This window comes from Mesoplodon mirus (genome assembly GCF_964341445.2).
Source record: "Mesoplodon mirus genome assembly, chromosome: 11".
NCBI classification, from domain to species: domain Eukaryota; kingdom Metazoa; phylum Chordata; class Mammalia; order Artiodactyla; family Ziphiidae; genus Mesoplodon; species Mesoplodon mirus.
The window spans coordinates 35,978,373-35,991,957 of NC_138987.1; the positions used below are offsets into that span (position 1 = coordinate 35,978,373).

Consider the following 13,585-nt stretch of genomic DNA (forward strand, 5'->3'; position numbering starts at 1 on the left):
ATAGGTAAGAAGTGGATTTATTTAGAGAGAAACACACTGCACAGGGTGTGGGCCATCTCAGAATGTGAGAAAGGCACCAGGGTATGGGGTTGTCAATTTTTATAGGGGTGGGTAATTTCGTAGGCTAATGATTGGGAGGGGTATTCCAGCTATTTTAGGAAGGGGCGGGGATTTCCAGGAATTGGGCCACCATCCACCTTTGATCCTTATGGCCTGTCTTGGAAATGTCATGGTGCCTGAGGGTGTGTCACTTAGCTTGCTGATGTGATCATATACTGAGGCTCAAGGTCTAGTGGAAGTCGACTTCTCTGCCATAGTGAACCAATTTGGTTCTAATCAGTTTATGTCATGTCCTCAGGCTATGTCATTCTTTCAAAGGTTGTGCCCTGCCCCCCTTCCCTCCAGTTTCACTGGTGCTAGCTAATGAGTGGCCCAGAGCCCAGAGCACTCTGAATCCATTTACCTGCAGTCTCTGTGTCTCCCACGTTTCCCCAAGGATGCTGTGGGAGCCCTGGCCAGGTGTCCTGGAGAGGCAGTGTGGTATGGAGGGCAGAGCACAGAGCCAGCTCCATTTACTTCCTAGCAGTATGATCTTAGGCACGTGGCTTTGCCTCTCTGAGGCTCCGTTTCCCCAACAATATGTATGAAAATGTCTACACGGTATTTTGCACACAGCTGACAATCATGCTGCAGTCTATAGCATGGGGCTGCTGAAGGCCCAGCTAACTTTTTACCTGAATCAGAACCTTTTGGTTGCAACGGACTAAAACCCAATTCAAACTAAGTTAAACAAAGGAAGGGAATTTAAGGGCTCACTTAATTAGGAAGTGCCAGGCAGAGCTGGATTTGAGGCCTCACACACCGTCATTAGGACACTATTTCTCTCATTCTGTTGGGTGGGTGGGTGGGGGGGGCCTCATTCCCAGGTGCTCTTTACCCCGCAAAGGCACAGAGAATATGTCTTTCCTAAGAATTCCGAAAGTTCTGTTCCATACTTGCCTCGGATTGGCCCATCTTGAGTCTCTTTCCCATCTCTGAGCCAATCACTGTAGCCAGGAACTGCAGTGTTCCAATTGGCCAGGCCTAGATCAATGGCTCCGCCCCTGGAGCCAGTGGGAGGAGTCCGTTCCTACTGAACCAAAAGCACTGAGACGGAGGGTGGGCCCCTTAAGGAAAATGGGATGCCGTGACCAAAAGAACCAAGAAAGAGTGCTGGGGAGGAAAAAACCTCAGATGTTCAGCAGCTCAGGGAGTTTAAGTGGCTCTTCCAGGTCACCCAGAAAGGAAGATCAGGGACAGGGCAGAAGTGTAACCTCAACCAGAGCAGAGATGGAGGGAACTACGAGAGCCATCTGGATGGGGTGGCTTTTTGGAAGCCTTTAGCCTGTACGGTGGCCAGACTGCCTGGTTCAGATCCGACTCTACCACTGACAGTCTGTGAGACTTTGGGCAAATCACTAAGCTTCTCTGAGCCTCAGTTTCTTCATCTGTAAAATGGGGTTAACAACCATACCATCATTTCAGGGCTGATGTGAAGATGAAATAACACAAGTAAGGCTGTTAGCACAGGGCCTGGCATGCTATAAGCACTCAGGAAGTGCTGGGGGGTTTTTTGTTTTGTTTTTTGGCCTCACTGCATGGCATGTGGGACCTTAGTTCTCTGACCAGGGATCGAACCTGCGCCCCCTGAATTGGAATTGCGGAGTCTTAACCACTGGACCACCAAGGAAGTCCTGGAAGTGCTGTTTTTAATATATATAAACAGTAAGAAGGCCTTTTCTGAAATTCCTGTTTGCAACTGAAAACATAAACAGGCCCAACTAAGATGATTTTGATGAACTTGCCTCAAACTCTGCCATCAGTGAGTCTATCCCCAGCAGCCACTTTGTGTCTGGTGTCAGGGTCTTGCTGCTACTGTTCCCATCACCTGGAACACATTTCTTCTCACACCCTTTCCTTTCCCTAGTTAATTCCTGCCCCTCCCTCAGGTCCCTGATAATACACTGGTTCCCCCGGGTATGTCATTAAGTGGAAAAAAGAAAATATCATACAGAACAGTAAGTATTAGGTGTATCATTTATGGAAATATATGTGTGTATGTCTATTTCTGTGTGTGTGTGTATGATTTAAAATGCATAGTAGGGGAGACTTCCCTGGTGGTCCAGCGGTTAAGACTCCACACTCCCAATGCAGGTGGCCTGCGTTCGATCCCTGGTCAGGGAACTAGATCCCACAAGCCGCAACTAAGACCCAGTGCAGCCAAATAAATAAATAAATAAATAAATAAGGACTTCCCTGGCGGTGCAGTGGTTAAGACTCCACCTGCCAATGCAGGGGACACGGGTTCGATCCCTGGTCCAGCAAGATCCCACATGCCGCGGAGCAACTAAGCCCGTGCGCCACAGCTACTGAGCCTGCACTCTAGAGCCTGTGAGCCACAACTACTGAGCCCGCGTGCCACAACTACTGAAGCCCGCACACTTAGAGCCCGTGCTCCGCAACAAGAAGCCACCACAATGAGAAGCACATGGACCACAACAAAGAGTCCCCTGCTCGCTGCAACTAGAGAAAGCCCGCACAGCAACGAAGACCCAACGCAGCCAAAAATAAAAAAGAATTTTAATAAAAATAAAAATAAATAAATATTTTTAAAAATAATAAATAAAATGCATAGTAGGGAATTCCCTGGCAGTCCAGTGGTTTGGACTCAGTACTTTCACTGTGAGGGTGTGGGTTCAATCCCTGGTTGGGGAACTAAGGTCCCACAAGCTGTGCAGTGTGGCCAAAAAATTAAAAAAAAAATAAAATGCATAGTAATTTTCTGGAATTCATGAGAATGGACCCTCACATGAACAGAGGGCAAACAAGGACCAGGTCTTAGTCATCTTTGCTCAGAACCTGATGCAAAGGGTCATCATCTACATCACAACTACTTTTCATTGAGCAGTTGCTATGTGGCAGGCAATGTACTAAGCTCTTCATTATCTCAACAAGCAGCAGTGACGGCCATTTGGCAGATGAGGAAACTGAGGCACAGACCTTGGCATCATTACTTGGCCAAGGTCACACCTGAGCAACCCGGCACACAGGGAGCCCTCGTGGATGTTTGTTAAATGAACCCAGAACCCACAGTAGCCCCCACAGGGAACTAGGAAAATCAGCCAGTGAGAGAAAATGCTTCTGACTTCACAAAGCCTTTCCTCTTAGGGTGGTGATCTTCAGGGCATCAGTGGCCATCAGCAAGCAGAACAAGGCCATTCCTGGGGACACCATCTAGGTCGTGTGTATGTGCGTGTGTGAATCAGGGATGTGGCTGCTGATGATTTACAGGTTGCTGTGAAAAGACCCTGAGTTGGAGACACAGAGAGAAGGAGCTTCCTCTTACTGCCTGTCAGTCACACACACACAAACGTGCACACCTGTACCTCCAACAGAGTTGAGGTGGGTCCCACTTCAAATTCACCTAGCCAAAACAAGCAAAAGAAAACAGGCCAAAGAGAAGGATTTACTGCCAGTTTCCTTGGAATCACTAGGAACTTGTTTCAGATTCTCTACAAAATTCCAGGTTGCAGCCATCTATCCTGAGCACTGCCATCAGGAAAGGGAGGTCCTCCCACAGGTCAGGGACATGCAGGAGCTGGGGAAGCTCGGTCCAGGGTTTCCTGAGAAAGCCTTTAATAAGCGGGAGGAGAGGAGAGGAGGAGCAAGAGGCCTGGGGTCCCAGTCTCAGTCAGAGCTGCAGTGACCTGGAGGGCATGACTTCAGAGGGGCTGCACCTTGACCACAGGTGCTTTGAAGATGTTGAGATGAAAGGCTTTGGGAGGCATAATTATCTGAGATGCTATTCTCCCAGGGGCCTGCAGGAGCCCAAGTTACTATCTGCAGAGATCTGTTGTAGAGGTCCCCAGTGGGGCCTTCTTAAACGGGCAGTACCCCATCCCATCAGTGTCTCCTGCATGGGTAGCGCAGCCTCAGTGAAGCCAGGCTCCAGATGTGCAGCTTCCTGAACCTCAATAGGCTACGGGACATGGCCTCACATGGGACAGTTGGGAGGACAGGGAGATGCTGTTGGTGCCTCAAGGCTAGGGTGAAAGGAAGGATGGCAGGGAGCAGGCCAGAGGAAGAGGAGGAAGGTGGCTCCGTGTCACCATGGCAACATTTATCTTGCTCACCAGACCCCTTCTCCCTCACCAACTCACGTGCAGCCAGGAAAGCAGGACCCAGAGAAGTGTGGCTTGAGCGAGAGTAGATGTTTGGTGATTGGGCAGCTTGAGGTTGGAGCTTGGAATGGATTTACTCCTTGGAAGGATTAGATGGGTTCCTGCGGGAACCTGTGTTGCAGGCTCTGGGAAAGAGGATGTGACATGGGGGCTCAGCATTTTGGCTGTTAACTATTCCTGTATCTGTTTCTGAAATAGAGTGTGGATGGGGGAGGGGGAGGCAAGGGAATGAGACAGAACACAGGAGTGGAAGGCTCTCCCCTTTGCTAAAGCTAAGCTGGAGTGACCCCGCCCCTGACTGGAGCTGACGGCAGGGATCTGCCCCATCCACTCCTCCCTGGGAGGCCCTGGCTTGCGGAGGGAGGGGGGAAGGCATCAAAAGGTAGGTAGGAAAGGAGAGGGGATGCCACCACCTAGGAGGCAGCAGCCGCGGGGCGTGGATGGCTCGTGTTTTACCAGGGGTGGGGGTGGGGGGGGGAGTGAATGAACCAAATTCAGAGGAAGCCTAGTCCCTCCTTTTGTCCCAGACCCAGTTCTCCCGGTGTCTCCTCCCCACCTTCCTCCTCCAAACCGTCTGCCATCCAGTCGTCAATCCCCCTCCTCAAGGGTTCTTTGGCCTCCAAACAAGAGCAGACCTCTTGGCGTCTCAAAACCACCTCCTCCACGCCTCACCCTCAGCTGCCTCTTCCCCCCACTTCCCACCCACCCCAGTCGAAAGGTCACCTGTTGATTTTTAGAAGAGTGGTCACCTGTGTGTCTGTGAGAGGGAGTATAGCACGGGAAGGGGCATGGGCGAACTTGCTGGGGTATTGACAATCGCCCACATCTGCATCAGGTGGTGATTACGCGGGTATATAGAAACAGGTAAAAAGCTATGGATCCGTGTACACTTAAGATGTGTGCGCTTTTCGTACATGAATTATACTTCAATTTAAAAAAGAGAAAAGAAAAAGAAAAAGAACTAGGGGAAAATGATCAGTAGGAAACTTGTTTTTTTGCCAGCCTCCCTTTCCTCTGCCCGGTGGCTTTGAGCCCGCTGACCACACCCTCCTTCTTCTTGCCCCGCCCCCAGCCCTGCTCCTCCCTCCCTGGCCGCGCCCCCTTAGTTTAGAGCTGAGAATGCACGTCCCCCATCGGTGTTCCAGCTTTCTATCAGTGGTCCTACTGTGCTCCCAGGCTCCGAGGCAGGTAACCTCAGAGCCTCCCACTCCCTCTCAGCTGGCTAAGAACACCGCGTTCTGAAACGGTTCAGTCATCCTTGCCTTCTGGATGCCTCCTGCCTGGATTGTGACCATAGCTCCCTAACAACTCTCCCTGTCCCCTTTCTCCATCCTCCAATCTCCCTATCCACTGTTCCCAGATTCCTATTCCTCAAGTTCACATCCATGGTGTCCTCTTCTCTAATCAGCGGTCCCCCACAGTGCAGGTGCTGGCGGATGGAAATCAGGCCACTGGGATCTGGCCTCTGCCTCTTGCAGCCTTGGCTGCTGTAGATCTTCTTCCCCCTCTGAGCTTGGAAACTCTGTATCAAGCTGGTCCTTTGCACATGCTGTTTCCTTGATTGGTAATGACTGTCTTCACCTCACCACCTTCCCCAAACCCGGCCGCCACCATCCAGTAAACTCACATTTCAAGGCTCAGGTCAAATATCTTAAAAAAAAAAAATTTTACTTATTTGGTTGTGCCAGGTCTTAGTTGCAGCAGGCGGACTCCTTAGTTGTGGCAGGCAGGCTCCTTAGTTGCGGCTCACCGGCTCCTTAGTTGTGGCATGCGAACTCTTAGTTGCAGCATGCATGCGGGATCTAGTTCCCTGACCAGGGATCAAACCCGGGCCCCCTGCATTGGGAGCACAGAGTCCTATCCACTGGGCCACCAGGGAAGTCCCAGGTCAAGCATCTTTGAAACACCTTCCTGAGGACATCAGACACATTCCTCCCTCTTTTGTCCCTAGTTCACAATGGGTATCTCACACTGAATTTTGGATTGGGATGAACCACTTGCTAACCTGAGTCTTTCCCCTAACTTTGGCCCCTGGAAGCCAAAGTCACACCTTGTATTTGAAATGTGTAGTTACCATTACTGAGCACTTAAGAGGTGCCTGACTGTGGTGAAGGTTAAGAGGATGGGACACTGCACCTCAGTGTCCTGATCCATAAAACAGGCATCGAAATATACCAACCTCATAGGGTTGTTATGAGCAGAGGGTGGGAACAGGGCCTGGCACAAGGAGCCTCCTCAGCCCTTACGTGCATCTGTGGTTTTATTTAATCCTATAACCTCTGAAGTAGGTATTGCCACCTCCACTTTACCGAGAAAACCGAGACCCAGACAGTGCCAAAGATCACAGAGAGAGGGAGCCAGTCCTCTGGATTCCAACCCTGTGCTCTCCACCCCTCACCCCTGAACTCCACTCCACCTCAGCCCAGCACCTGGCATCCACAAGCCCAGTCAATGTTTGTTGCATGAATAAAAATGATTCACCAAGTGGCATGTTTGCCCCCTCCAGCCTGGGCAAAATTTCTGGGCAATTGTTTGGCACACTCGATAAAAATAAGTTGTTTGCATGGATGACGCATTCTGGTCACTCCTCTGGCCTCAGCTTAAATATCACTTCCTCAGAGGCTGTCAACCACCACCCCCTCTCTTATACATTAGCTCCCTGAATAAGAAACACAGGAAGGAGAAACCAGAAACCAGTGAGGATCGTGGGTAGGAACACAGTGGAGGGGGCAGGGATGGGAGTGATTCTAATTGTTACTTGACTTTTATATAGCTTGACGTTCATATATGTAATACCTCCAAAAAAACAGGATTAAACCAAAAGGGGAGGGACACACTAACTCATTATTTATATATCTATCTATATATATATATAGGCTGCATTGGGTCTTTCTAGTTGTGGCACCCAGGCTTTCTCTAGTTGCAGCGAACGGGGGCTACTCTTCGTTGCAGTGCGTGGGCTTCTCATCGCGGTGGCTTCTCTTGCTGCAGAGCATGAGCTCTAGGCACGTAGGCTCAGAAGTTGTGGCGCACGGGCTTAGTTGCTCCGCGGCATGCAGGATCTTCCCAGACCAGGGCTCAAACGCGCGTCCCCTGCATTGGCAGGCGGATTCTTAACGACTGCGCCACCAGGGAAGCCCACTCATTATTTTTTTTTCTTTTTAATTAAATTTATTTATTTATTTATTTTTGTCTGTGTTGGGTCTTTGTTGCTGTGTGCAGACTTTCTTTAGTTGCGGCGAGTGGGGCTACTCTTCGTTGCAGTGCGCGGGCTTCTCACTGCAGTGTCTTCTCTTGTTGTGGAGCACGGCCTCTAGGCACGTAGGCTTCAGTAGTTGCAGCACGCAGGCTCAGTAGTTGTGGTGCACAGGCTTAGCTGCTCCACGGCAAGTGGGATCTTCCCGGATCAGGGCTCAAACCTGTGTCCCCTGCCTTGGCAGGCGGGTTCTTAACCACTGTGCCACCAGGGAAGCCCCACCCACTCATTATTTAAATTAATAAAATAACCACACGGAGCACAGAGAAAAGAGTAATTTCAAGTTACTTCTGGGCACTATACTCTTAACAGTATTTCCTTAGATACATTCTAAGGGGGAAAAAAAACCTGTAAAAAACTTTTTACTCCATAGGTATACTTTCTGTTGTTGTTGTTTGTTTTGGGCCACAAGACTTGTGGGATCTTAGTTCCCTGACCAGGGACTGAACCTGAGCCCTCGGCAGTGAGAGCTTGGGGTCCTAACCACTGGACAGCCAGGGAATTCCCATTCATAGGTATACTTTTAGTAGTAACATTAAAATTGTAATTTTGAAACTTACGTATATTATAGGATACAGCAAATAAGCACATTAGTATTAATAGGATCTAAGATTTTCACTGAAAAAGATATATAAATTAAAAAAAAATTTTTTTTAAAGATTAACTCCTTGTATTTCCCCTTAGGGCCCGCAGTTGGTAACATCACACTGTTTGATGTCAGATGGGAGGGGCTGGGAATCACCAACTATAGTGTCACCCTGCTCCAAGGCAGGTCTCCCTGTGGTTCACTGCCTACAATGCAGGGCCCTCTGGCATCTCCTGGTGGTTAAGAATAAGGACCCACCTTTGCCTCAGCCTCACACGGAGGACCAGAAGGAGACCCTTTACCAGGCCTGAGGCAGGCTGTGGGGTCACAGGGTCTTTGAATGCCAGCACTGGAAGGGACCTGAATTATGAGGGTTTTGAGCGATGCCCAGGACTTACAAGCGGTCTCTCAGAGCCCTCCACCCCCTCCCCAGGCTGAGCTCTTGCCTGTGAGTGGAGATCGTGGCAACAGTGGCTTTTGGGTTAATGAATGAGAAGCAGGAAAGTAATGTATGCTGGATAAACATGGACTGCTAGACAAATTCTTGTATAAGCTGGCCAAAGGCAGCCAAGGCTGAGGGCTGTTCCTTTATCAAAGCTTGGCTGAAGGAACTGCCCAGGCTCACCTGTGGCACATGTGCCATTGGACCCAGGAGAGCTGTGGTCTTGGGCAAGTTATTTTACGTTCACACAGTTTTCTTCATCTGAAGGCAGGGAGATTAACACCTAACTCAGAATTAATGGCTAAGATAACTCAGAATTGTGGATAAGATAACGTGAAGAGCGCTTTGAACTTTCCTATTCAGTGTGGTCCTGGGCTGTGGGCATCATCTGGAACTTGTTCGGATGCAGACTCTCAGGCCCCACTCCAGCCCTCCTGAGTCAGAAGCTGCATTTTAACGAGGTTCCCAGGTGGTTTTTTTTGTTTGTTTGTTTGTTTTTCGGTATGTGGGCCTCTCACTGCTGTGGCCTCTCCTATTGCGGAGCACAGGCTCCGGAGGCGCAGGCTCAGCAGCCATGGCTCACGGGCCCAGCCGCTCCGCGGCATGTGGGATCCTCCCAGACCGGGGCACGAATCCGTGTCCCCTGCATCGGCAGGCGGACTCTCAACCACTGCGCCACCAGGGAAGCCCTCCCCAGGTGGTTTGTGTGTGGTCTTTGAAGCACAGGGTTAAAACAGTCCCAGGGAGGTATCAAGTACTCTCCGAGTGTCCTCAGCCATCCCCGGCTCCCAGGTCTGCTGGAGAGAAGCCCCCAGAGCAAAGAGGTGGGTGGACCAAGGGCTGCCCATGTCACTTTATCCTTTTCTACTTTATTACTTCAAATTAACAACCACAATAAAGCTCAAAAAAGTCCAATATTTACACAGGAAAAAAGTACAAAATTCCCCCCAAAGTTCTTCAGTATTTTTTTTCAGTTTTTTAAATTACAAAGTAATAAAAAGCTTTGCTCTTTAATTAAAAAAAAAGAAAAAGAAAAAAAAGGGGAAACAGAGGTAAATAAATTAGGAAATACACACACGGAAAAAAACAAACAAAAATAAAGTAAAAACGAGTGTTAACTAGGCAGGGTGGATAAATCCAGTGCCCAGGCCTGACCCCAGGTGAGTGTCAGGACCAGGGAATTAATTTATAACCCAGGAGCCAGATGCCTTCTGGAAGTAGTCTCCACAGATTCTGCCCTAAGACCAGAAAAGGGGGACCACAGGCTGATGACAGTCTCAGGGGTCGGTGGTGTCAAAGACCCTCTGTGCCCTTCCTGAGGGACATGGAGGTCACCGCCCAGCCCCATGTCCTTGTCAGGGGGATGAGAACACAAAGTCGGCCTGGCAGGTGGGCGGGACACCTGCTGTCCTGGGAGATACAGGTCAGATACATACACACACGCCCACAAGGACTCCTGGCCCCTCTGCCTCACCACCCCCTCCTCAAGGTCTCTGTGGACAGGCAAAGAAGGAACCCAAGCGCTGAGGGGGGCACGGGCAAAAGCCCAACACAGAAAGTCGGCGGCCGTCATCTCGGGGGTGGGGCTGCACACGTCTCCCGTGGTCCCAAGGCTCATGGACACCCAGTGGGACCTGCCTCTGACCAACCAATCCATTCCCCCAGCTCCTCAGGCCACCTCCTGAGGGCCCGTGAGGACCTGCTGCAGCTCCAGTGCAGAAGTGTCCCCCTCCCAGCCATGTCAGGCGGTGGCCGTGGCAGGGCCGTGGCGTCCGCCAAGTGTAGCCTGATGTCTGGGAGCATTTGGCAGCCTGAAGGCTGTGGGCAGCGGGAAGTGTGAAGGGACGAGGATCCTCTGTGCCGAGGGCATCCCATCTTCTTGCCATTGGCAAAAAAAGAAAAAAAGAAAAAGGAAAAAAAAAAAAAAGAATCGAAATAGAATCCATCGGTGGTTTTGTGCTGGGTTTTTTTCTCTTTTTGTTCGAGTGGTTTTTTTTTCCCCATCTTTTTGTTGTTTTTTTAAAAGAAAATACAGTGAAGACACTAGAAAGGGGGAGAGAGAAGACAGATCAGGTGCACATCTGCCTCTGGCAACCCATCTGCCAGCGGCCTTCAGCTCCTGTCTTCCTGCCCCCGAGGCTTTGAGCTGGTCCCTCTCTGCGGCACACAGTAGGTGCTCCATTTTCACAGAAAAGACACAGAACCTCTCTCCCTCTTTTTTGGTGAGCAGCCACCCCCCCAGCCACACATCTGCCCCACCCTGCCACGGATGGACTGGTTCCTGGGCCTGAGGTCTGACGAAGGTAAAACCCGATTTATGCCCCAGAGCTACCTGTGGAATACATTTCCACAAAGCAGATCGTACTCAAGATGTCCTGGTGTGAGGTCAAGCCTGTGAAATGTAAGCTGCTGCCAGCCATGTACATATTCCCCAGGGAGCTCTGACATGCCCCTACAAACCACCAAAGGAGCCCCAAGCGGGTTCCCAAGCGGGGCCCGAGTGCAGAGCTGCGACACCTCACCGGCCTCGGGCAGCCACAAGTTCCATGGAGGCTCACACTAGCCAGAGGGCCTCTCCTGGGCTTGTGGAGGCCACCAAGGCCTTCTTTGACAGCAGATAAACTCCCAGGGCCCTGTCTTACGTGTTCTGCATGAATGAAGCGTTTAACAGCCCAGAGGCTAGGACAAGGCTAAAGCCCTGAGGAAGGTCGGGGTGTGGGGCCCCGGGCTCAGTCCCTGCTACCAACCTTCCAGAATAGTTAAGGCAAAGCGGGGATGGAGGACTGCCCCACGCAAGAGGGAGTTTTACAGCAGCAGTTAGCTGGCGTGGGCCGGGCCCGCTCAGAGCACACACTGGGCTCCTCCAGGGGGCCGTGCGTGTTTCCAGACCCGATGGGGCTACGTCTGCAGCAGACATCGGCTCACCTAAGCAAATACTGGTCCGATGGTGGCTCCTCCTCACTTCCCGAGGTGGTCAAATGGCACGCTTGTCTTTGGGAAGGGAGGCAGAAAGGTGGGAGGAGTGAGCTAATGGCCACGGCACTTTGGCAAGTCTCTCCCCACCGTGGAGCCCCACCCCCAACCCAAGCCCCTCAAGCCAAGGGCAGGGGTACGTGATCTCAAGGACCCAGGATGTCTCTGTTTTGTAAGATAAGAACCCTGCCCCCAGCGGCAAAGCAGCTGCTCAAGGCCACGCATGAATGGAGCCGCTGGTCTCCCAGCCCGTGCCCTGTCCTGCTGAGACTCCTCCAACATAGGCAGGAGGCCCAGAGCAGGTCTCCTGCCCACATCTGCCGGACCCTTTCCCTGGGCAACCCCGGATTCCCCCTTCCCAACTTTCCTAGCCCAAACATGGCCCCTAAGTGGGGCCAGCCGACAGGGTCCGCCCATCCCTCCATCCTGTGCTGACCGGGACGGCAGGGGCTCACTGATGGCAGGGACCACGAGCCCCTCCTCTGTGAGTGCCCCGCCACCCACGCAGGCTGGGCCCCTGGCAGAGGGCTGGGTTCCAGCTCTATCGCCTGCTGGGGCGGTTACTTCTCCTGGCTCGGCTGTGAGGCACAGAAGGGCTGGAGTGAGGGCAGCTCACCTGTGAGGCTGAAATCCGGGAGACCTCTTGCCGCCCAGTGAGGTCGGAGGACGAGACATTGGCGGGTGCGCCCCTGTGTAGCCTCATGCTCACCTTCCTCTCTCTGTCCACCCGTGAGATCGCTCTGGGAGAAGTATTGCCTGGAGGGCGAAGCGGGGGGAAGCTGCCCTCAGCATCTGGGGCCCTGGCCGCCCCGCGCCCCCCTCGGGCCCCATGCGCTGCCCAAGGTGTCTGCTCACCAGCTTGCTGGATGCGGGAGGCAGGGGTGGAAGCTACAGGCTCGGCTGCACTGCGGAGCCGACTGGCGGTGGCCCCGGTGGGCGGGCCAGGGGGCAGGGCCCGGGTCGCGGACCCCCGGAGCTGCCCCATCCTCTCCTCACGCTCGTGTTCTCGCCGCTCCCGATCCACGTCCTCGGGGTTCCGGGCTGCACCCTGTGGGTGTGAGATGAGACCTGGTCAGCCCTGCGAGGTCAGCGTGCTCCGGGATCTGGCACTCCCTCGGGGTCAGAGCAGGGGGAGGCAGGCCAGGTGGGCGTCTTGGGGAAGCGGCATCTCAGAAACCCTCTGGTCCAACCTCCTCCCCACAAAGCAGGAAGCCCGAGAGATCTGGAAATGACTCATGATCACACCGCACAGAGAAACAAAGCCACACAACTGCCCGGAAGGAGGAAGCTGGACCTGAGGGGCAGAGGGAAGTCGCATGCCCCAGGACAACCAAGGGTACTCCGTGGCCCTCCCAACCTGGGTCCCCTCTGTGTACAGAGGGCCCCCAGCTCCTCAAGGTTTCCAAATACAGCAGGGCAGGTGTTCAGAGGCCCAGAGAGAGAGTTACAAGGCTAGCTGAAGGAGGGGCCAGGACTCAAACCAGGCTTCCCAGTGCCTAGCCAGGGAATCTTTTCAAAGGGCTGTTCTTCCCCTGACCCTGGACCGGGCAATGGCTTCTGGCAGGTGCTGTGGGGACCACAACCAAGAGGCCCGGGGGACCCACACAGATGCTGCCTGCCTTGGGATGGGAGCTGGAGAAGGAATGGGCTAGATGCCCCATGGAAGAAAAAGAGGCCCAGCAGGCAGGCTGTGGCAGAAGGGGTGCGTGAGCCCCTGGGGGCTCTGCCATCCAGCCACTGCCACCCCCAGTACAGGAGGAAAGGAGGAAGGCCCAGAGAGGAGTGCGGCATGGGAGCGGCACCTGGCCGCGTTACCTAGTTGGTCCTGGGGTCGTCCACAGGGAAGGCAGGGGGCTGGCATGAGGGGGGCCGCATCCGTGGAGAGAGCTGCAGGCTGAGTTGGGGGCCTGCTCATGGGCCACAGGGTGCGGCTCCTGCAACCCTGTCTCTCCCAGAGAACTGGCGGAGGAGGCCCTGCTGTCCTTGGGAGATGGGGTGGGGGTGGCCCTTGACTTTAAGCAATTCCGGGAGATAGCAGCTGGGGATCAGAATGATCCCTGAAACCTACTGAAGAACCAAAGCCCAGAGAGGCCTCAGGACCCTCCTGG

General features: G+C 52.8%; 1 protein-coding gene across 3 annotated transcripts in view; it reads right to left on the minus strand.

Moving 5' to 3' along the window:
* Positions 1–9,353: 9,353 nt before the first annotated feature.
* The window catches only part of LOC309811999 (casein kinase I), a 30,685-nt gene continuing 26,453 nt past the window's right edge, over positions 9,354–13,585 (minus strand). For all 3 annotated transcript variants that reach the window (XM_082635360.1, XM_082635358.1, XM_082635359.1), the window contains exons 8-11: positions 12,333–12,525; positions 12,094–12,233; positions 11,430–11,495; positions 9,354–10,547 (exon numbers count right to left, since the gene is read on the minus strand). In XM_082635360.1, the coding sequence (XP_082491486.1) occupies positions 11,463–11,495; positions 12,094–12,233; positions 12,333–12,525 (366 nt within the window). In that variant the 3' untranslated portion in view covers positions 9,354–10,547; positions 11,430–11,462. The remainder of the gene's footprint in view (positions 10,548–11,429; positions 11,496–12,093; positions 12,234–12,332; positions 12,526–13,585) is intronic.